The 24009-nt window shown below is 49.5% G+C and overlaps 1 protein-coding gene and 1 long non-coding RNA gene across 13 annotated transcripts in view; one reads left to right on the top strand and one right to left on the bottom strand.

Moving 5' to 3' along the window:
* Window positions 1–5286: 5286 nt before the first annotated feature.
* LOC132022759 (uncharacterized) lies at window positions 5287–19865 on the bottom strand. Its single transcript, XR_009405699.1, has 4 exons — window positions 19796–19865; window positions 13200–13314; window positions 5872–6079; window positions 5287–5346 (listed from the first exon to the last, which is right to left on the bottom strand). It is a non-coding gene; the product is annotated as an uncharacterized LOC132022759 (long non-coding RNA).
* Window positions 19866–20279: 414 nt separating this feature from the next.
* The window catches only part of PTPRT (protein tyrosine phosphatase receptor type T), a 1054416-nt gene continuing 1050686 nt past the window's right edge, over window positions 20280–24009 (top strand). For all 12 annotated transcript variants that reach the window (XM_059407029.1, XM_059407023.1, XM_059407028.1 and 9 more), the window contains exon 1: window positions 20280–20409. In XM_059407029.1, coding sequence (XP_059263012.1) covers window positions 20322–20409 — 88 coding nt within the window. In that variant the 5' untranslated portion in view covers window positions 20280–20321. The remainder of the gene's footprint in view (window positions 20410–24009) is intronic.

The raw sequence follows: 24009 nt of genomic DNA, 5'->3' as shown, positions 1-24009 counted from the left end.
GCTTCAGGGTAGAGGGGGACCCAAACGAAGACAGGGACACAGAGCAGGAACAGACTCTTTCTCCCCACTTCCTCTCTGCCTCAGACACCCTTGCAGAGCTCCTAGGCCCCACAGCAGTTTGTAAACCGATGGACTTAAAAAGAGAGTCTCGGTTTCCTCATGGCAGTGGCCTTTGAAAAAGTACATGTCACTGCGCTGGTAGAGTGTGGTGTGTTAAAAGCAACTTTATGCTAGCGTTTTCAGGTGAAAAGAACCAGGAGATTCTTTATAATTCCAAAGTCAAATTATGCTTCGACTTTGTAGAGGGTTATTATGAGATAGTTTTCTCTTTTGCTCACTTGCTTTATGGAGTGAGGAAATGAATCTGTGCCAATTGGCAGATATGCCAGCCCCGAATAGATTAGGGACAATGACACTTGAATGGTTTCTGGATTGATATAGTCCCCCTTTTGACTGGTGATTCTTTCTGACTTGTCTTCTAACCTTCATGCAGAGGAGAAAGGGGGGAAACTAGATCCCTAGGGGTGTTTCTCCTCCATAACCAGGGAGTGGAGCAAGAAGCGCAGAGTGCAGTGCCCACTGTGGTGTCCTGCGCAACCTCCCCCCGCCACTTACCACATCAGGGGGACAGTGACCTGACTTCCAATGGTCTGCACCTGCATTTTGTTGCCTGCTGGCATTTTGCTCCCTTCCAGGGAATTCACACTCCTTGGGAGCAGCCTTTAAGCCAGGATTAATGGGAGTTGGGGGTACAAATACCCCAGCTACCTTGATCTTAGAGTAGGAAAACCCAGGTGTGTGTCCTGCCTCATTTCCCAGAGCTCCCCTGAAATCTGGCTCTGGTTGCCCGCAGGGGTCATGTTGATCATTGATAACACGCCCTGTACTGGCTGCCTCACCTTTCCGGTCTCACTACCCTGTGCCTCTACTGGTACTTTCTACACCTCCCCAATGAATTCTAGCTGCTCAAATCCTTGTCTGATTCTGCATCTGAGAAAACCTAAACTTAAAAAAAAAAAAAAAAAAAAAGTTTCCCAGACAAGTGCCAGGTAGTTTCTGCTTATTCCATTTTCCCCTATTTTGTAGGTCACAGTATCAATGATGAGAAGTTGGGGGGTGCAGTTAAGTGCCACTGGGATGGGGACTAGGCTTTGTGAGAGCTGCCCCTGGGACAGCACTATGAACCAGGAGGACAGCCTAAAGACCTTGTGTCCTCCCTCCATGACTACTTTCTTAATGGCCAGACTGGCTTCTCTTGCCTAAATCCTACCCCCGAGGTGGTTCCCGGGTCATCTGTGGCCTCTGCCCACCACTGTCTCTTCTGTCCTTTATGCTCCAGTAACAGAAGACCACTGGAAGCTTCCCTACACCTCATTTCCCCATCCCTTTCATGCCTGCTGACTTTGTTTTAGTATTCCCCCTGCTTATATTGCCCTTCCCTATTTTTCTCTTAGCAGAATCCTGTTCCTCCTTTAAGATCTAGTCTAGGGGTCACCTCCTCTATGATGCCTTCCTTGACTTGATTTTCATACCTCCCCACGGCCTCCCAGCATCTCTGTCTTATAGCCCCTTCACACACTGTACTGAAATCATCAATGCAGACACTTGCTTCCCCCGCAGACGGTGACCTTTGACAACCTAGGTTGTGTTCTATTCAAAGGGCCTAGCACACTACAGGTGCTAGCTGTAGGCTTAGCTCTCCAGAAGCAGACCCTGAGACAGGTATTTCTTTGGAAGTGATTTATTAAGGAACTGCTCCCAGGAGAAATCAGTAAGGAGAATAGGGGAAGTGGGCCAGGGAAGGACCTAAGATGTGATTTCAGGCAAAAGTCCACAGAGGAGAGCTTTCTTCCCAATCTCATTGGGAATGCTGGAGCAGAAGGCACGCCCCATAGCTGTCCGGAAAACTGGGCTTTTCCTCTCCTCTACCAGCCAGTCACTGACTGAGGTCTACTCCAGGGAGACATAAACACCCGGGTCCATACACCCCATCTCTGTGTGTGTGTCCATGTGCAGAGTGATTCCAGGAGCCCGAAGACAGTCTTCTAGAGGGTCACAGATACGGGCCATCAGAGGCAAAGGCCAGAGGATGAAACCCCCACCCAACACCAGGGCAGAGTCCCACAGACCAGGTAACAGGGTGAAAGAATTAGGCTGCTCTCCAAGAGGGTCCACTAGAGGGCTCCCTCCTGTCTCACGGCCGGGCAGACACGTGGCTGGGCGGGCATGCCCCTCTGTGTGGCTCTTTGGCACCCCGAATCCAGCTCATCCTGTGATCCATTAGCCCCATCTTCTCCACTTCCATTCTTCCTGAGTTCTCTGGGTGCTTGGCTCTAACACGTACTCTGCCTCCAGGGTCACCTTTGGCCTCTACTCCCAGCCTCATAAATTCACCCTTCGTCAATTTTCTCCATTCTTTCAGTTCTCCTTTCAAAATCTTTACCAAAGTCATTCTCTGTTTTCCATTCTCATTATCTTGCTGCTACATCATCAGAGCCTAGTATGATCGTCGCTTGTACATATTGAATGAATGAATGAATGAGTGAGTGAATGAATAAATGAGTGCTAGATAGCCCAGTCTTCTGAAAGAAGTTCAGCCTCGCTAGCCTGATGCGCTGTTTTTCCAGGAGCTGGCCCCGCCCCTTTTCTTAAATCTTAGAATTTCTTTTTTTTTTTTTTTAAGATTTTATTTATTTATTTGACAGAGATCACAAGTAGATGGAGAGGCAGGCAGAGAGAGAGAGAGAGGGAAGCAGGCTCCCTGCTGCGCAGAGAGCCCAATGCGGGGCTTGATCCCAGGACCCTGAGACCATGACCTGAGCTGAAGGTAGCAGCTTAACCCACTGAGCCATCCAGGCACCCCGATCTTACGAATTTCTAAACACAGACTACTTAACAGCAACACAAACCACTCATTCTTTTATGACATAACTCACGTTCTAGTGCTCTCACCCTCGCCCTGCTCTTCTTTGCACTTTTAAAAAGCCCCATTTCTCTTCTCTACCTGTAAAAATCCTGCTTGTTTTGTAAGGCCTGGCTTCCCAATCTTCTTTAAACTTGCAGCATTTAATTTGTTCCTCTCCTGGGGAAGTGCTTAAAAATGGTTTTGGTGTCACCATCTTTAAAAACAGTGAGTTCCACCGTTTCAAGGCTTGTAGGTTACATTGTATGTTAACTAACTGGAATTTAAATAAAAACCTAAAAAAAATGCTTAAAAAAGAGTTGCATGTATGGTTGGCATTAGATACTCACGAAATATTTTGGGTTGCCCTCTCTTGTGGGCACATCGTAGGGCTGTGTTTTTCTACCCCCTTGAACTAAATTGTGACCACATGACTTGTTTTGGCCAATGAAATGTGAGCAGAGTGACTTGCATCCCTTCTGGGTGGGATGTTTAAGAGCCAGTGCAGGAGTGCCCTGCTTCCTGCTTTAGCAACCATTGAAGGACAGAAATAGAACCTCCATCAGCCTGGGCCCCTGACTGAGGACAGCGCAGACTGGAGGTCCTAGTATATTTCTGCAGCAGGTAGATATCATATAAGTAAGAAATCAAGTTGTATTGTTTCAAGTCTCTGAGACTTGGGGTGGTTGTTATAGAGCATAACCTAGCCTCTCAAGAGTCCGGCAGTGTAGGCTACGTTATGCTCTATAACATCCTCAGTAAGGCTCTGAGGAAGAGCTTCAAGGTATATATGTACTGAATGAAGCCAACTAGGAGACTCTTTTTCTTGACCAAAGCCACCGTCCTTCTGTAGCTGAGATGATGGAATGAATGCATTAAAAGATTGAATTCACGCAGATGAAGTTAAGTGAGGCATTGGATAACGTCTGTTGCATTTTCATTGCGGATGGCCAATGAGGTAGTTACAGGCTGGAATCGAAAGAATGTCCTCCATGTACTATTTTTCTTTCCTGTCTCCCTCCCTCTCTCTTCCCATTTCCCCTCCTTCCTCTTCCCTCTCCACTTTCTTTAAAAACAACAACAAAACAACAACAACAACAACAACAACAACAACAACAAACTTAGTTCTATCTGTTGGTTGAGCATGAAAATCTTGTATGAGAAGCAGGGAGAAACCAGCCACATGATTTTTAATTTTTAAAGGCATGAATAAAGAACAGAAAACCTTGCCATAAGAAAGTAAATTTGTGTTTTGAAAACATTAATCTTGAGGCCAGAAGAGGCGGTTTTGATCAGATCTTCCATTCCTCAATTTTTCATCCTCTTTATCTCAAACTTTGCCCAAAAAGCAGAAGGGATAAGCGTTCTAATGACAAAATAAATCTAATATTAAATTTTTTGCATCTTGCCCGTCTCACTTTCTGGGGGGTTATTTCCTACCATAATGGTCCAGGATCTTACAAATGTCTTTAAAGAAAAAAATTTTTTTTCGTCAGTGCCTGCAACAAATGAATCACACAGACAATTTGCTACAATGGGCTTTTCTTTTTGTGCAAAGGCAAGAAATCCTGAGTGAGGAAGCTCAGACTTCACCAACCTCCCGGTTCTGAAATTACTCATCCAGACATGAAACAAAATTGAAAAATCAGAGAGATCTAGTTTGAAGGAAAAAGAATGGTTGATGGCCTTGGGAACCAAGTAAGTACTCATTTTGCCTTTGTGCCATTGGATGGAGATGCTTGGATCAAAAGAGGACTTGGAAACGTCAAGAAATTGACAAGTGGGGCTAAAAGGCACAGGCAACGTGTTTATCATACCAAAAAAAAAAAAAAAAAAGGCGCACATCTGGAGTGTCAGCAGTGGTCCTCAGCCCAAAGAGCCTCTTGCCATAACAAACTCATTGACAAGAACTGTCATTGACTCTGCTTTATCTTCCGTGTGTTACTAAAGAGGGCGCATTCCAAGTGCATCCTACGTAAATTGAGGTTTGCTTCCTGACCCGGGAGATCAATTCTCTGTCAAAGAGAGCTGGCGGATGGATCACTGTGTGGCTGCCGCTGCATTGAAAATAACATCAACTACCTTCTCAAACACACTTCCAAATTACATGCTGGATCTCCAAAGAGGAGATTATAGATGAATCTGTGTAGCTCACCAACCTGCGTGTCTTACAAAATCAAGTAAATGAGGCAGGTGCTCAGTGGTCTGGGTTGTTCCCCCAGCAAGAAGCAGCAGCGTGTCAGAGGTAATTGCACAGATTTTGGAACCTGGTTGGCTGGGTTTGAGCCAGGATCTTTCTGCTGCTTACCAGCTCTGTGGCCTTGGGCAGATTATTTAACCTCTCTGTTTCAGTTTTCCCAGCTGCCAAATAAGGATAATAATATGGTACTTCCTATTCCTCCTTCCCTCGGCGGTATCTTAATCATCATCTATCAGGAGCAGACCTGGAGACATGAATTGAAGAGCAAGAAGTTAGTTGGGAGGTAAAGGTAGATGAAAGGGAAAGGAAGACAGGAAGGAGCTTGGCCGAGACACAGCGAGTTACTGAGCAAGCCACCACTGCGGGGGGCCGGGACTGAATCCTGCTGGCGAGCCCTGGGAGACATGTCTGGATGTGCAGGGTGGCAGACCATTTCGAAGTTTAGATTAGTTAATTATTGTGAAACACTCGGCAGAGTTTTCACTGGGACCTCCAAGAGCTTGATTAGTGCTGAAGCTACACGGCCTGTTCTTTGGGACCACTTTTTGTCTCAGGATGGATTTTAACTTTTGTTTTTTTTCGTTTTTTGTTTGTTTGTTTGTTTTCCTTTGGGACAGTGAGCCGTGGTAAGGAGCTTGGTACTGTAATGGTAGCCAAATGGATTTTAGGTTTTCTTGAAGATGACTGCATTATCTGTGAAATGGGTTTGGCGATGGAGCTGCCTCCACCAGGGGGAGTATCATCAGGTCGTGTCCTGTGGGAAAAATACCTGCCAATCCGTTAGAGTGTGGGGACATGATCAGCACCTCATTCAGTCTTGGAGGCCACCAACGCCCAGAGTCTTAGTAGCGTCAGAGGAATGAACGCCTGTGTCCTCTCTCCTCTCCATTGGGCCTATGCTGTGCACTCATCGAAGGCAGGCCCAAGCTGGGTGGCAGTCATCTCTGTGTCATCAGAGCTGAATACAGGACACTGCACTGAGAAGTGAAGGAACAAACAGATTAACAGCTTCCTCCCACGCGTATCATGGCTACAGGTTCACCTTGATGGGAAATACTGGCTTCCTCCCACTTAACATCTTCTCAGCTCCTTGAAGCTTATCTTGCTCTCTGGAGTCGGAAATAACCCCTCTCCTCTAAATTCTTGGACACTTCTTGTCTCTTCTCAGTGCATCACATTCTGTCCTGCAGAGTGGTAATTTGTGTATGTGTCAGAACTTGTCATCCTTCCCTCAAATTCCTCTGATGGCTTCCAGGCACATTTAGGATACTCTGTGTGTTCTGACCTGGTCTATGAAGCTCTGTGTGCTCTAAGCTCTCCCTGGCGAGCTCACTTACCCTTTTCTCTTCCCCTTTTTTTCTCCAGCCACAGTGGTCTCATAGCTGTTCCTTGCCTGTGTCATGCCTGGTCCTGCCTCAGGCCCTTGGCACTTGCTCTTCCCTAGGACTTCAGTCTACCTTCTGTCCTCAGATTACTTGTTCCATTGACTCAGATCCCTGCTCAAATGTCGTTACTTCAGAAAGTTCTTCCCTGACCAGTGTATCTTAAAAAGTGCATACCACCACATTCATCTGCTTTATATTTTTTTCCACATCACACATTTTTTTGGTTGACCTGACTGCCCCCTCCACCCACAAAAGTGCAGACTCTTTCAGGTCAGGGACTTTGTTATATTTAGTGTGGTATTTTAAGCTCCCACAACAATGACTGGCACTTAATAGGACCTCAGCAAATATTTGTTGAATAAATATGTAAGAATTATTGTCCCATTTTAGACACGGGATAACTGAATCCTATAGTTGAAGAGAGTTGTAGGATGGAACATAGCTTTTTGTCTGTATATCATTGTATCACATCCGCTGCATGCAGACACTTTAATCTTTATCACAATAAGTTTGTTTACACCTAGGGAACTGAGGCACAGAGAAGTTGCCTAACTTGCCCAAGATCATGCAGCCAGGGGACAGCAGAGCAAGGATTCAAACCAGATAATCTAGCTCCAGGGTTCATACTCTTCACCCCTGTGCTGTGTTCTCAGAAACAGACAAGAAGAGACTCTCTGTGGGTTGTCAGAGGAACCGTCAGGGGAACAAATGGAAAGCTTTCCATCAACTGTCCCAATGCTGATTGAAAATTTCTCCTGTGGGAAACATTATGGGATTGCCAACACTCACCCCTGGTCAAAAGCTAGGGGTGAGTGTTGGGAGCTAGGCTGGAGGTGAGGAAAGCCATCAAGCCCACACAGGGCGCGTGCTTGAGGCGATAATCTCACCAGTGTGTCTGCAGAGAGGCTTGGGGCATGACTTACCGTGTCAGTAAAAGTGGATAATGTCTGTTTCCAGAATATTCTGACATCATCATCCAAATAGACCCGTCAGTGCGCTACCATCTAAGCAAGGCATCCTTTCCCTAGGAAACTCCTTGAAGACAGTACCTCATACAGGGCCCCAGGTGTCTGTGAGCTGCTCAATAAACACTCCATGGCTGGGAGGACTTTTTTTCCATCCAAAGGCAGACATTGATTTAGGACACACCCATCTCCTTGACAAGTCTCATGCTATCCCACTCCTAATCTAATCTCTTCTCATCCGAGTATACCCCAAGCCGGTGTCTGACTGTTTTCTCAGCTTCGAATATGATCAGAGCCCTTCCATGCTCATAAAGTTTCCTTGGACTTATATTGTCTCAGGAAAAATTCCAGTGGTGTTTGTACTTAAAAAAAAAAAAAAATCTCATATTGCTATAGAATAGAGCACTTGACAGAGGCCCGGGGACTAGCTATAGTATCCCCCTCTATCTTTTCCCCTGTTAATTTTACAGAGTTCTGATAAGGGGAAGGCAATTAGCCAAGGATGCAGTGGGTCGGTGCTGGGAGCAGACCTGAAGCCTGGTATCTTAATGGCCAGTCCAGCGGTCCATCCTCTATGAGCACTGTGGGGCTCCAAGATGTAGCTACGAAGTCACAGAGAACAGCTCTCTGTTTGAAGGCAGTTGAAATTGCCCCTCCCCAGTCATGGTAAGTGCTTCCATACAGTTTTCTCCTTCTATAGCCTCTGATCCTTAGGCTAGATAATTAATCAGGCTTTTGAATAATTAAAATAATTTCAAAATGCCTTTGTATCTGTGAAATTCGCTCTAGTAATTACTGCCTTATCAAGAGTCTGATCCCGCAGACTGGAATACTTTTCCAACAGATAGGAAGTGTTTTCACTTGTGGCTTTGGGATTCAGAAGTTGCGGAAGGAGCATTTGTTATGTGAACCAGTCCCTTTGAAGATGGATAGCACTGACTCTTGACTCCATAATCTCCACAGAAACCCCTTTCATTCGTAGATTTCTTAACAAGACACAGCATATCTCATTCTTTGCCTTCAGAGCCTGCTGTAAGATATGATCATTAGTTAAAATATCGGATTGACTTCTCCAAACTGGATTCGGCACTTGGGCCTTGCTGAGCCTGGCTTCCAAATAAAGCATCCACTTTTCAATTAAAAAAAAAACTCCTGTGGCAGCAGAATGAATAACAGTGCTCGCTTTTTTTGAGTTACTTACCGGTCCTTCTTGACCCAGCCAATAACCAGTGCTGAGCCCTAAGACGCAATGTTCTGACCCTGGAGTCCCACGACATCTTGGTCATGTCTCCCTAATGGGTGTTTTGAAACTCAGATCCAGGATGCCAAGGCTGGCAACTTCATACTGGATTCGGGGGGCTTTCCAGAAATCTGGTGAATATTTCCAGCAAGTAGACTCAATAGAAGGGCCAACTACTTGACCGGGGCCCCTTAAATACTTCATGACCAAGAAAAGGACCAGTTACAGCATCTGGGGAGGGAAGGACCAGTGGGGGTGGTATTCATGGGGTTGTACAAGGGAGACATTATTTTATGGTGGTTAAAAGCACATGGTCTAGGTTAGACAATCAGGGAGTTGTGTTTTCCTGGGCTCCTGTGTCTGCTGGTTTTCAGCTGGGTTTGGCCAGAAGCAAAGAAGCAGCCGCCTTGCTTTTAGCTTCCTCTGGACACAGCTGCCATGGTTCCAGTGTCCATGCATTACCATAATCTGAGGCTTCTAGTACCTTTGTCCCTCTGCCTTAAGAGTGGGAGTAGCTTCTTGCTCTTGTGTATTTCTGAGTTAAGTTCCTGTCCCTTGTTGGTTTCTCAGGTCCCGCATCCCCTCTATAGCCAATTCCTTAAATTAAATTCCCTCTGTTGTAAATACTTGAAGCAGGTTCTGTCTTCCGATATCCTGGTATGATCGAGTAAGCCAGTGCCTCTCCTCTTTGGCTTAAGTGAATTTGAGACGGGTCTCTGTCACAGCTTCGGGAGTCTGGACTCAAGCAGGCATTAACAGGCCAAAACGTAGCTACGAGACCCTGGGCTATTACTATATGCCTGGCGCAGTGCTAGTGCATGGTGTACACTATAGGATCCATGCACTCAGAATCGTAATCTCCGTTTTATAGATGAAGGAGTGGAGACACAGACTCTTTAATTTTATCCCCACCTGGTTTCTTTCCTTTACGTGGAAACCCAGTCAAAACCAGCTGCTGCTTTAAGTAAGGAAGAGAGCCCTAGAGGTACGTCAAGGCTCAGAGCTGGCAGGACAAGAAAGGAGGTGAGGGGTGACAAAAGGGAAGTCTGGGTGCTCTTTCTTGACGCAGCCTCGAGGTGTAACTGCTTCTCCCAGTCAGTGTAAGGCGTGAAGGGAGCTCCATGTATCTGAACTACGGGCATCTCCAGTAACCGATTCAAGTCAAGTGCTTGCTGCTAATTGCGCACACGTTTTGCTAAAGGTCGTAAGTAGGAATCATTCACGTGTCCTTAGAGACCGCGACACCATTCAGTATTCATGGCAAATAGATCACTGGGCTTCATAAGAGGATCATTTTAAAACAAAGCTTGGTCAGCTGTTTAATAATTTACTGATAGTGACAGCAGGGAGAATATCTAATAACCAGTGAGATTGGCTTTCAAATAGAAAATAAATTCATGTTCGAAGAGTTACAGGAGAAGGAAGGGGGGGGGGAAGCATTACCAGCAGTAAGGAAGTATTTAACATTTGTCAGTTCCTGATTTTTTTTTTTTTTTTTGAATCCTATCAGAGGGAGAAATCTGATTATTGAGAGGCCACAAAATTCCATACATTTCTATTTTGAAACATTCATGGGCCCTTAATATTCTTCTCACAGGAAACAAGAAGCATGCAGAAGTCTGGTCTTTCAAAGCAGAGGCCCTGACCCACCTGAGAACGGAGGAGGATCCGCCTTTGTTAATCTGGGGGCTTTTTTAGGCTACATTGTTTCTATTATCACCTGTCAGTTCCTCTTTGGGGTAGGTAATGCCTGAAAAATTTTTTTAAAACCCTGAAGGCTTCAGAAAACAAAGTCAACCCAGACTATAACAGCACATTCTCCTGATCTGGGGAGAACCTAGGTGGGAACTTACTGCAAAGGAGCCGGCTTCTGGCTAAACGGAACTTCTTTCTGTTTACTACCAAGCTCTGTTGAAATGTCTGTAAAATGAAAAGGGTTTAGAAATGGCTGGGCTCGGTGTTCCCTGCTCATTCCAACATTCTTGGTTCACGGCTGGAGACGTGATTACGGTGATTTTAAAAGGGTCCAGGACAGGTTGAGAGGAAAACACAGCCTCAGACCAGCATCCATCCTGAACCACCACACCTCCTCGTGCCTTACCTTCCTCCCCTGTACATTAGGAATAATAACTGTAGCTTGGATCCTGCATGGGGGACTTTCAGCTGGGGGCTTGGCCCATGGTACATGCACCTTCAGACATTTCAGAAAGGCAGAAGCAACACCAAAGGGGAAAAAAACCTCAAGATTATCCATTGTTAAGCTTCAGAGGCAGACAGTGATAAATGGTATTTTGGGGGTAAAGCAGCACCTCTGGCCCCCCGCCCTTCAGCCCCCTCCCCAAGGCACTGGGCACACTCTGTCCTCAAACCAATCCCTAAATTTGCTGCTCTGGAGACAGGCTTCCAGATAAGACAAATGATTTCTGTGTTCCCAGGTGGTATTTTCTGTGGTTTTAAATTCCAAGATTGTCTCCTCCATTCTTCACGTGCATCTCAACAAACTCACCCTTATTCTGCCTTGAGTTATTAGCATTTTTTTTAAGCTTGTAGAAATAATGATTTATCAATGTTTTATCTGACATGAGAATGGCTTGAATAAACGTGTGCAGTCTGGCTGTCAAGCCAACGAAAGATCTTGGGGACGCTGGGGAGTCTTCTGCCGTGACCCAGCGTGGTTCCAGGGGTGGCGAGGGGATTCTGGGGGCTGAAGTTAGTGGCTATCATTTTGGGTGAAATCCCTTCTTGTGCAGTGGAGTAAAATATTTCTTCAACAGCTGTCCTTTTCTGAAACTGAAAGAACTAGTATTTATTCCACGGGATTGGCTGTGGAGTAGCTCGCTGGTTGAAAATATTTTGAGGCTAACACTTAGGCCTTAGTACAGAAGAAGGGCAGGTCGTGTAAAACTCACAGGGTTTCCGTGGGGACCCGGGGTTGAATGGAGTGTCAGAGGGAGTAGAGAAGGAGGTTAAGCAGAGGGCAGACCCTGGGTAAGTAGTTGGGTCTGCAGACCACTTATTAAGGGGGTTTATGAACATTGGGAGGTGGACAGAGGTTACCTGACTGCCCAACATCCTGTAGAGAAAACACTCCTTCCCCACTCCGTTTGGTCTTCATGGGGCTGTCAGTTATGGTTTACCATCCTGTCAGTTATGGTGACCATCCCCTATATGGAGGGGTAGACAAATGGCCAATGCTGGCCAATTACAATACCGCCCTCCTTACCACTTCCCTGGTCAAATCAATTGTTTCAGGAAATGGATGTGACCCAAATCAGCCAGGGTCTTCACTAGAGTTTGGTAGGAGGGTTGCAGAAGGTTCTTCCCGCCACCTCTTTTCTGATGATGCTAGCCATGAGAGTATATATGGAGTGGTTATTGCCCAGTTTCCCTGACTGCCCACTGACAGAAACACCACTGAGAGATAGAGACAAAGAGGTAGCTGAACACCTGGATGCAGCTGTGCCTGAAGGTGCTCATGGATTGCTCACCTAAATAAGCCACTGGATTCCTTTTTTCTCTTAAGCTTTTTTTTTTTTAAAGATTTTATTTATTTATTTGATAGATAGAGATCACAAGTAGGCAGAGAAGCAGGCAGAGGGAGAGGAGGAAGCAGGCTCCCTGCTGAGCAGAGAGCCCGATGCGGGGCCTGATCCCAGGACCCTGGGATCATGACCTGAGCCGAAGGCAGAGGCTTTAACCCACTGAGCCACCCAGGTGCCCCTCTCTTAAGCTTGTTTAAGCTAGATGTGTCATTTGTAAGAAAAAGTTTTTTCCTGCAATACAATGTGTGTTTATGTTCTAGACTCAGTATTCATCCTCCAAGCTCTTATAGGTTTCAGAGACACAAAAATGGGCAAGATGCAGACCCAGCCTCAGTAGGCTCAGAGCTGTACCTGGAAGCTTCAACTTCCCTCCTTCCTAACACTGCATCAGCCTTCCACAAGCTTCATGTGCCCTAGAATCCCCTGGTGTGCAAATTAAAAGGGATTCTGACTCAGCTGCATGAGGAATGAACGAATGGCTCCCCAGAGTGGCTCTGGAGTGGGTGTGTCCCGGGGACCCATGTTGAGAAGTGTGCTGTCCACTTACCCATCTCTCATCTGTGATGATCCTTTCCTTGCGTGCGGGGATTCCTCGAGATGGGCAAGACAGTGGGGCATTTTTGTAAGAGTTTAAGAATATGAAGGGGGGTAGAGCTCTGGGTCGCCCCTGCCCAGTCCCCCACCCTCAATTTTTTTTTTTAGATGATTCATATCTCACCCACCCAGGGGTGGGGAGACTCCAAGGGAGGAGCCCTGGCAGTGGTTCTTAGTGGAAATACTAGGGAGATTTAAAAAATACCATTGCCTGGCTCCAGTTCAAATAACACCAAGGCTGAAGGAAGGTGCCGCAGGTGATGCTAACCGGCAGAGGTATTGAGAACCGTTGCCACAGAAACCTGGCTGTCCTATAGGAGCCCAGGAATGACCCGTCTCTGGAATCTCCCCACAAAGTCCCTCTGACCAACCTGCTTTGACTGGGGTAGCACCCAAAGGCTGGACTCCAGCGGCCGAAGTTCTGTTACCATCAGGGGCCTTGTTTTGATGGTGGGTGGGAGGTCCCGAGTACTTTCTCCAAATACACTGATAAAATAAGAAATGAATGAGAGTAAACTACCCAGCCCAGATGATCACAAAACATAATAAACAAGCAAATAAGGAATACTCCTGAGGGAGGGCAATGCAGAGAAACATGAAAGTTTATTAAAAATCAAGGCTTCTGATGAACCCCGTCCCATCAACATCAGGTCTGGAGGAAGTTTAAAACATTTCTTTAAAAAATGAAACTCTCTTTTTGTACCCTTTCTGTTTCAAAACTCTTGGTGCCGTTTTTTTTTTTTTTTTTTCCTCAGAAGTCTGGCATCCGTTGTTCCTGGGACTTGGGCCCCATCTGGAGGAGGCTCTGGACGGTGAGCAGGCAGGCCCGTCAAGCCTGTAGAGCTTTACTTCTGGATCTTTTCTGCCAGTGACAGGCCTGTGGCGGTTCGGAGCCTGGACCAAGTGCTACCAGCAGTCTGACCACCACGTAGACCCTACTGCTTTCATGCTGGCCGGGACAGATGACCTTGCGAAGACCTTCCATGCGACCCCACCCCATGAACCACCTGATAAAAGAGAAAACTTCCAAGCTCTTTCCTCAGGTTTTGGGTTCATCAGTTGGGCGGTGATTGAGTAGTAGAGCTCTAGTGGTTCCTAAGATCAGGGACAGTTGGGAAATGTCACCTGGGACACATCTCACCTTGAGCTCCTGTGAATCTTGTTCCGGCTCTTCTGATGACCAGCTTTCTTGTACAGATTGATAGATGGGCCAGTGAACCTCCGTGTCTGAAAACCACTCATCCTGAGCTCCTCTTTTACCCTCGCAGGCAAATTTGGTCTCTGCCAGCATCTATTGAGTGCTTACTGTATGCATGCCAGGGCTTGGCTTGGAGGGCACGGCCGTGTATAAGACAGTCCTAGGAGTCCCAGATGCTGCCACCCGCATTGAGAAGGCAGCTCTGCCAATGGCGCCATGGGATCAGAGCTAACGAATTCTTCCCTGCCCACTACATACCTGCCCGAAGCTGAGTGCTGAAGATTTGGAGGCCTAGATAGGGAGACGGGAAGATTAGGATTTGGAATTTGGCACTCCAGAGAGAAGGAATGACACACACAAAAGCCCCAAGGGGCCTGGAGTAGAGGGTGCATGTCATGGAGTTAGGACAGAGGGAGCCACTGCTCCTAAGACCTTGACCCTTTTGGCCCATCCCAACCTCTCTGAATGTGTAGACTCTTCCGTAACTCTGAGCAGTCCCTGTCCCTGGGACCCAGGATGCCCTTCTTTCCTCTTCTATCTGGTGAGGACTCCATCCGGGGCAAGTTTCGAGTGAATTAAAGTTAAGGTGGGCTGAGAAAGGCAGGCTAAATCCAGCCAGTGGAAGGTCTCGTTGGCCATGTTTAGGATTTTGAACTTGATTTGGAGGGCGATGGGGCATTCATGAATGGCGTGAAGCTGCTGAGGGGCAAGACAGTGGGGTGATGGTGTCCTTGAACGGTTGCTCTGGCTGCTTCGTGTTGGTGGGTTGGGAGGATGAGACTGGATGCAGAGATGGGCTGAAATGTGAGTCAGTCTTGTGGTAGGACAGAGAAGCAACAGGTTCGCTCCGCCTCCGCCTGGTGAGCCCATCCCTGCCTGCAGCCTCCTGAACCTGTGTCTGGAGGGGCTGAGAGTCTGGGGACCTTAGTGCTCCTGTGTAGCTCCAGGGCACGTGGCTTTTCTGTGGCTTCAGAGAACTACGCTGCTGGAAGGAGGAGGTCAAGGCTGGAGCCATATCTTAGTCAGGATGGATGTCCATTGTTCAGACCGTGACACGAACTACTCTGTCCCCAGTGGGCTGGTGCGACCTCCCCATGTGGGCTGACCGGGGGCTCCTGTGGGAGGGGCTGTGGTATCTTGGCACCCCACTGCTCAACATGAGGCTGGACGCAGGTTAGAGACAAATCATCCGTGGTGGGTACGTGGCACACATCACTTAGTGTTGTTTTGTATATATTTATTTTAATTAAAAGAAACATCTGTTTGGCAGATCCCACTTAGGCAGACAGAGTGATGTGGTCCTTGCATTAAATCCAGGGCATCCCAAGCACGTAGGTCTACTTGCCAGTAGTCTGGACCGTGCGCTGGTGTTTGGGCCCAAGGGCGAAGCAGCTGGCTGTCCGTGCTGTGTTGCCGACCAGGTGTCTGTAATAGTTGGCCTGGAATCAAGGCTGGGGTGGTATGTTAGTTCAAGACTTGCAAGTAGGAAATAAAGGAAAGGAAATGATCTCTTGAGTGGGCCAGGTCCTATTCTAGATGTTTTCATATCCATTAACTCATGTGATTCTCACTCGGCTCGGCGAGGTGGGAATAATCACCCCAATTTCACAGATGGGGAAACAGAACTGGAGAGGGAGAGTGACGAGTTTGTGGTCACCTGGGCGGTAAGCGGAGGCGTGGGGAATGTGGGCAGGTGTGAGGCCTCACCCCAAAGAGGGGTGTTACACAAAATACAGCATGTCCAGGGAGAGGAACCAGATGGCGGGAGACCAGTAATCATATAGGAAGCAGCCGCGTGTAAGGAATCGAGAATGTTAACCTAGAGCACACCAGCGTCCAAATGAGTCCCCTGGAAGTGGGTCCAGGCTCTTCCCATGTGTTCCCAGAGAGAGGAGCCAACTGCGAAGGGAGGAGATTTACAGAGTGGGAGTGTTGGTTCAGCTCAAGGGAAATCTTTCTAACCACCAGCACCACAAGCTGAAAACGATTCCTTCCTGAAGTCCTGCTTTTGGACACAGCCGTATTATTGGATGATGCATATTTTCACGGAACAAAACGGCTGGATCACGAGGTTACACTTGAAAACTACTCATGGTTTCTAAGTTGCATTCGGGTTGTTTATATTTGCGTGTCTTGACAGACAGCATTAACGCATACTAATGTTTGTAACAACACTATTCAGGCCAGAACTACTGGCTCTGAGAGAGTCCGTGATGTGTGCAAAGCCACTCGCTAATAGAAAGGTTAACTTGTATTTTTGAATTATTGATGGTTGCTTGTTACTAATTTTTTTTCTTCAGAAAGGAGGAAATTATTAATGAAGAGATCATTGCCAATGTGTCTGACATCTATTAATGGTTTCGTCTTGCAACCAGATTAAAAGAGACAGCTGGCCCATGAATTTATGTGTAGAGACAGCTCCAAATGTGCTGACAACGCGGGGGGAAGGTGGACCTCCCGGCAGTGGGGCCTGGACACTGGCATGGGTGGCTACTGTGGGGCCCTCTCCCGGCTGCTGTGGCCTCATCGACGGGACGTCAAAGGCCTTGCTGCACAAGGGTTATCATTTGGCTGAGAACTTTCCAATGGTTGTGTTCCCACGAGAGCCCACTGGCACCTCTACTGTGCCCGTCACATCCGCACATTTATCATGGGTGTTTTAGGTTGGTGGTTTTCAACTTGAGTGTGCGTCAGATTCACCTGGGAGGCTGGTTCAAACACAGATTCCTGGGCCCCACCTCCACCGTTTCTGACTGGGTAGGTCCAGGGGAGGGCCCGAGACTCTGCATTTCTGACACATTGCCAGGGGACGCTGATCCCACTGGTCCGAAGACCACAATTTGAGAACCAGTTCTAGACCAGTGATTGTAAGATTGTGCTGTGAGACTGCCTCTACAGGAGGGGCTGGCAAACTTTTTTCGGTCAAGGGCAAGGATAGTCATTATTTTCAGATGTGGGCCACAGGATCTCTGTCACAATCACTAAACTCTGCCTCTGTAGTCTAGAGAACAGTCAAAGGCAATATGTAAACAAATATGCAGGATTGTGTTCCAATAAAACTTTATTTATAGAAAGAACAGTTGGGGCTGAGTTTGGCCCAGTGTTGGTAGATGCCTGACCCCCTGCTCCAGAGCAGCAGTGTCTGATAGAGCTTTTGCAAAAGGCAGCCATAGGCAGTACACAAATGAGTAGTGTGGCTGTGCCCCAATAAAACTTTATTTATAAAAACAAGCAGTGGGTGAGATTTGGCACACGGGCTGTAGTTTGAGCAGCACTAACAATTTTCTTTCTGTAATGATGGAAATGTTTATATCTGCCAATATGACAGCCGCCAGTCACAGGTGGCTTCTGAGCTTCTAAAATGTGGTTTGTGCTACTTATGACTGAATTTCTAAATTTTATTTTATTTTTTTAAAGATTTTATTTATTTATTTGACAGAGAGAAATCACAAGTACACTGAGAGGCAGGCTCCCCGCCGAGCAGAGAGCCCGATGTGGGACTCGATCCCAGGACCCTGAGATCATGACCTGAGCCGAAGGCAGCGGCTTACACCACTGAGCCACCCAGGTGCCCCGAATTTTATTTTATTTTTAAGATTTTTTAAGTAGTCTCTACACCCAACTTGGGGCTTGAACCCACCACCCCAAGATCAGGAGTCACATGCTCCACTGCCTGAGCCAGCTAGGTGCTCCTGAATTTTTAAATTTTAAATTTAAATGGCTAGTGGTATCCTGTGCCACAGCAAGAAGACAGAAGGCTCCAACGTGGCAGTCACTCCTCCTTGCTTCCCTACACAGGATCTTTGCCTTCACTGAGCCTTCGTTTCTTGGTGTGTAAGATGGACATAAAACAGTGGTTATATTACTAGGCTTTCCCTATGGGTAAGTGAGACACCACGGCCCAAGATGTCTTCCCCCTGATTCTTTGCTCCTCACTGGAGGACGGCCCACCGCTATGGGCCAGGGAGGGGCTGGGGAGCTGGAGGCCACTGCTGCATCTCCAGGTCCTTTACTGCTCTTCTCTTTGTCCAGTCGTTCGCACCAGACTGTAAACTTCATGAGGGAACAGACCACATCTACTGTAAGCTGCAAACCCGCAGTCTTGCCCTTCTGAGCATAGCCAGTTCACTTGTTGGACGAATGTTGAATGGTTCAAGCTTCCCCTGAAACTGTGCTCAGATTAAGAGATTTGCAGCTAAAATGTCTGACTGCTTCTGGCCCTCAACAGAGCTGAAATGGAAGCCACTGTTTAGATGGGGAAACTGATCCTAAAGGTCCCGTGGGGCTAAGGGTAAAGTCATCCCGAGGACAAGAGGTCATCTTCTTCACTGGAATTGAAAGGAGATGCAGGGCAGAGCGTAACTCCACAATTTCCAGACATCACAAACTCACCCCAGGCCCCAGCCTCCCCTCTTCAGTACTGACACTGACCTCAGCCCTGAGCCAGCGATGAGCATGTGGCCAGGTTTCCCCAGCTTCTCAGGCTGATGAAAGGCAGATGGGGAAAGCAACCCCCCCCCCACTTTTTTTTTCCCAATCAGCAATGGGCTCTCAGCCAAAGTTTCCCAGAGATGCCTTAAGGACCAGTGTGAGTACCAGGGAGATGATGCAGGGAAGGGCCTTCTAGGCGGAGGGAACAGCAGGTCCAAAAGCATGACATCAGAGCCGAGTCAGGCAGCAGCAGGTGAGAACATGTACTCCTGAAGGAACGGAGGGGACAGTTTCCAGGTGTCCAGCAGGACAGCTGGGAAAGCATAGAGGGCCAGGGTTCACCATGGGCAGGTACAGCCTGGCGTCAAGGTTGGTCCCTGGTCCTGCCTCACCAGCAGCATTCCCGTCCACGGAAAGTCAAGGGACCTGGAGGGGTGGGGGAGTGAGGCCTCCTCCTGTTCTCTGCCACAGCCACTCAAACCGCAGCCCGAGGTTTCCCACTTTTGGAAACCCTAACCATGCCTGACTTTCATATTTCTGCCCCATAGTCTGTCCAATCCAATCCTTGAAATCCCAGCAAGGAAGGTGGTGGGGGGAGGGGCAGGGGAGGGTGTGCTGGAACAGAAGAAAGGCTTTGGCCAGGTTCACCAAGTGTGAATTCCTGGAGCATTGCTTAGGTGTCCCTGTCCCCAGCTTTTACAGCCCAGGCTCCCAGCCAGGACCCAAGTGGCTCCAGATCTTGTCCATGAGATCCTGGCTTCCCAGGAGAGCAGAGTCCCAGCCCCTGAGCTGCAAAGGGACAGCTCGGACTCTGATCTGTGGTTTTAGGCTTTCATTTCCAACCAGGTCTTTGTTCAGACCGGGAAGAAAAAGGAAAAAAGCTACACGGTTCTGTCTCTCGAGAACTGGAAAGGGGGAAGGCAGTGAGTGAGAGAGAGATGCCTCATGCCCAGTCTTCTCCCCCTCCCGCGTGGGGGTGGGGACGGGGAGAGATGGGGGTGAATAAGAGGGGTGCTTGGGTGGCCCAGGAGGTGGGATGCCCCCAGAAGAGCGTGTGTGCGTGTGTGTATGTGTGTGCGCGGGCGTACGGTGAGGGGGGGTGTCGACTCTTAGATGAAATTCTCCTCTCAGGGCGTGCCCCAGCCCCTCGCCGGCAGATTCCCGCCCCGGTTTAGGGCAGATGACCCCTCCCCCAGTTCACCTGTCCCCTTCCCCCCCCAATCCCAAGTTGAGACGGCCCCTCCCTCCCCTCCCACCCGGCCCCCACTCACCTGTTCCCCCACTCCGAGTTCACACGGCTGCTCCCCCTCTCCCGCCTCCCCCTACCGCCCCCGGTACCTGCGCCCCAGCCGGGCAGACGATGCTTGGCGGCGCCGCGCGGCGCGGGGCGAGGAGGCCAGGACCCCGGCACGCGTGGGGGCGCGGGGGTGCAGCGCGGAGTAGGGGGCGGTGCTGCGTGTGGGAGCGCGGCGGAGCCGGCGGCCCCGAGCCGGCCAGCCCCGGCGAGGGTGCGCGGGGGAGCCGGCGGGTGCCGGCCGCGGGCGTGTGCGGGGCGCGGGCGTGCGCGCGAGGGTGTGTGCGCGGCCCGGGCGGAGCGCCGGGCGGGCGGCGGCGGCGGCGTTAGGACTCAGGGGACGCCGCCCCCCGCCCCCCGCCCCCGCCCCCCGCGTCCCGCCCCCGCCCAGCCGCCCGCCTCAGTTCGCGCCGCGCTTCGGCTCCGAGCGCAGCGGCGCCGGCTCCAGGAGCGCCGCGGAGCCCCTGCGTGCGGCCGCGCCGGCGATGCGGGGCCGCCTCGCGCCCGCCCCAGTCCCGGCCCCGGCCCCGGCCCCCGCGGGAAGGGGCTGAGCCGCCCGCCGCCGCCCGGATGGCGAGCCTCGCCGCGCTTGCCCTCAGCCTGCTCCTGCGGCTGCAGCTGCCGCCGCTGCCCGGCGCCCGCGCACAGAGCGCCGCAGGTGAGTGCGCCCGCCGGGCCCCGCTCCCTCCCCGGCGCGCCCGCCGCCGCCGCGGGGCCCCCGGGGAAGAAAGTTGCGCGGGCTCGCGGGGGGGGCGCGTCCCGAGGGCCGGAGCCGGCTCCCGGCCGCCCGCGCCGCCAGCTGCGCCCGGATGCGCCCGGGCCCGCGCGTCCCCCGGGCAGCCCGCGTTTGGCGAAGTTCCCGGCCCGACTTTCCTGGCGGCCCCCGGGCTGGAGGAACTTTCGCGGTTGTTGCGAATGTCTCCACTTGCTGCCTCCCACTTGTCGGAATCCGTCCCTGGAGTGTTTGGGGCGGCGAGACGAGAATCGGCACCGACGCCTGGGGTGGAGCGTTCGCTTCCTGCAGCTTCTGGGGGCAGCGCGCGCTTTTCGCGGGGAGCGCTGGTCGCCGGCAGGCCGAGGCTGCCGGGGCGGTGGCTTTTCTTTTCTCCAGGGAGAGACGGCAAGCTCCAGACTTTGCTCTAAATACGCCGCGCCCCTCAGCTAGTCCTGAAGCAATCCGCTGAAGGCACCGTGGGGGTGTTGATGTTAACGACTGAGACAGCACTGCCTCCTTCCAAGCCCGTGGTTTTTAGCGGAGTGTATGGGCGCCCCAGTTAAGGCCCTTCGAGCAAGAGTGGCTTCGACCTGTGAGGCTGACTGTTCCCGAAAAGTTGTGGGGTGGTTTTTTTTTGTGGGGACACTCATATTTGGGTTTGGCCATTGGAAGGAGGTGAGCAGAGGTAGTTCTCAGTGTGTGTGTGTGTGGGGGGGGGGGGGCTGGTGTGCTCCTAATGGTTAGTTGGCATGCTCAGGAGACCACCCCACCATCCCGGGTCTTACACTTCACCAAACCCCGCCCGCCGCAGGTCCCTTCCAGCTCCGAGCCCACTCGAGCCCCCAAAGAGTGGGCGGCAGGTGGAGGGAGAGAGGGAAGGAGTGGCGTAGGTATGCTTCCAAGTTCAAAATCACCTTGAAGTTTCCCACCACCGATTGGCTTTGGTGGGACCACACGGAGCGGAGATTGCTGGGATCCCAGGGACAGGCCGAGATAAACAAGTGAGATTTAGGAAAAGATTAGTTTCGGATTGCTAAGTAACGGCGGTGCCCGTATATTATCATGAAAAATCAAAGAAAGAAGAAGAAGAAGAAGAAAAAAGAGGTTTCACGGTGGAGTGAAACCTCTTTAAACAGGCTGCCTTTGAGGTTAGGAACCGCTGGAGTGACCTTCCAGGGGAAATGCACCGGCGTGTCTCTTGCGCCATACCAAAATGGGAACCGGGGATGGGAGTTTGTGAAGGGACAGCCTGTTTCCGTGGCTGGGAAGTTAGGTGACCAGGACGCTTCTGTGGGGTGTGAGGCTGGAAGGTCGGATTAGCAGGCACCACGCCGTTCTAAAGATGGTGTACAATTCCTGTTCCCATTTTGGGTCTGTATGAGGTGTCCACCCAGGGGAGAGGAAGAGGGCATGGCTGGGGGCAGCCCTGGGGGCCGCCCTGGGGGCCCGGGTGTGATTTGTGACTTAAATTCTTACTTTCCTCCAGGGCCTGGCCGGCCTGCCCCGCATTAACAGTACTCACGTTCCCACGGCGAAGCCTCCTTCCCCCCAGCCAACCCCCTCGCCCACCCCTCCAAATATTAAAAATATTCCGCCGCCGTTCTCGGGAAAAATCCTGCCGGGTTGGGGATGCTGTCCAAGGCAGAAAGCGCGCTGCTCGCGCTGCCCCCACCAGGTGGCGCTCGCCCACAACTGTTAAAATGCAAATCGAGTTGCTTTCATCGCAGGAATAGAACTTCTTTTCAAATTTTAAATGAGTAATGTGTTTATTCAGCAGCCTTTTGTTAAAACATTTAGAGAGGTGTGAGGAGCAGGCACCTTTTCTTTGTTTGCTCTTTGGAACACAAGGGGAAGGAAAGCAATCCAGGATCACAGTTTGGGAAGATACCTACTCGGAAGGCTCCTCTGGTTTCTTTTGGTTCTACCCGAGCCGGTTGGCTTCTGCAAACCGACTAGAGCATATACTTTGCTAGTGACTGTGTTTGTTCCGGGGGCTCCTTAAACATGCGGGAGTAGCTTGTGTGCGAGAGAGCCTCATTAATTTGTAAAAATGGGGATTTTCTGTGCATATCTGTCTCCTTTTTGGTTTAATGCTGACGTCTTGGGCCATTTAAATTAGATTTTTTTTTTTTCTCAGAGTTCTTCATAAAGATCTCTATTTGTAGATGCAGGAATTCTGCAAGTGTTGACTTTTTAAAGTGGATTTACCATCTTCCTTTATTTCTAAATGCTGAAATAGATGGAATTCAAATCTAGTGCAAATATGACAATGTCTTGATTTCCTTTAAAGTATCTTATTTCAAACTTTTGGCAAGTTTGGGTAAATAGTACATTTTAAAACTCAGTGGCGTGCTTTCCATATTGTTTTAATCTGAAAATTCCCAGTCTTAAAAGCACTTCAAATTTATAAGCTTGCATCTAATACACAGGGTGATATACTTTGCTTTAACATGTTGGTCACCATGTCCAAAGGTCAGTGGTGAGAGCTTGTCATCAAAAGGCAGTTTCCTTCTTCCTACTCTAAGATGTGTTTCATGAGCCAGGGTGATGTTTGTAAAGAATGACAGTAAAAAAGCATTGGAAATCAGCTTGCTGAGAGTGTGGCAAAACATCATTTGGGATAGGGCAAGAGAGAAACAAACAAACAGATAAAGGGATAATTAGTCCATTTACTAGTGGATTTCAGCCTCTGTACATTGAGAGCAAAAATGGATCGTAGAGGGGACCGGCTTGAGATTGCAGTTGTTAGCGATGTAGTCATTTAACTCGATTCTCATCGCCACTTATCTCTGGGGAGCTGTTAGCAGTACAGTCAAATTTTATTTTCTCTCCTGGATTGCTTGATTTCTTTCCTAATAAAAGAATAATTAATGTGCAAACCTGGCTTGGATTCTGTTTCAGCAGCAATCACAAACGCATCCACAATGAGAGCAGACCATTTTCTTGGGTAAAAGCCTACTACCTTTCCACTCTATTCCATTCCTTCTTGCTGGTCCCTAGCATAGCGCTTGCAGGCTTGTGGCTGCCGGCTGTGACGGCATCCGCGGGAGTAGTGAAACTGTCACCTTTCAGAGCCACTATCACAGGACGGTCCAGCATCCTTCCTTTAAGCACGGGATACTCCCGTGACTCTCTGACGGCACGTTGCTATGGAAACAAGGGCAATGGCATGGAGGCGGAGGGTCCTTCATAAATATTTATTTGTGACGATGAAGAGATGGTAGAGCCTGTGGCAACCTTCGTGGGGGCTTGGGGAGTTCGACTCGGGAGGCAGCCTGACTTAGGGAACCGAGTAAGAGCTGCGGAGTCTAAAGTCCTCCATGTGAATCCCACTCTGCCTCTCTCCAGCCATGTCAGCTTGGGAAAGTCATTTACCTTCCTTCTCCCATCCCCAGGTTCTCATCTGTAAAGGGAGGATAACTGTAGCCACCTCGTTGGAGTTTGTAGAGACTAGAGATCATGTATGCAGAGTGAGTAGGCACCGCAGTGCCTTATCCTAAAGGGGAGCCTGGTTTGGTACTTGGCCTTGGCATTGGTGTGTGG

The sequence above is a fragment of the Mustela nigripes genome, chromosome 7 (assembly GCF_022355385.1).
Source record: "Mustela nigripes isolate SB6536 chromosome 7, MUSNIG.SB6536, whole genome shotgun sequence".
NCBI lineage: Eukaryota > Metazoa > Chordata > Mammalia > Carnivora > Mustelidae > Mustela > Mustela nigripes.
This window is presented reverse-complemented; position numbering and strand designations above follow the sequence as displayed.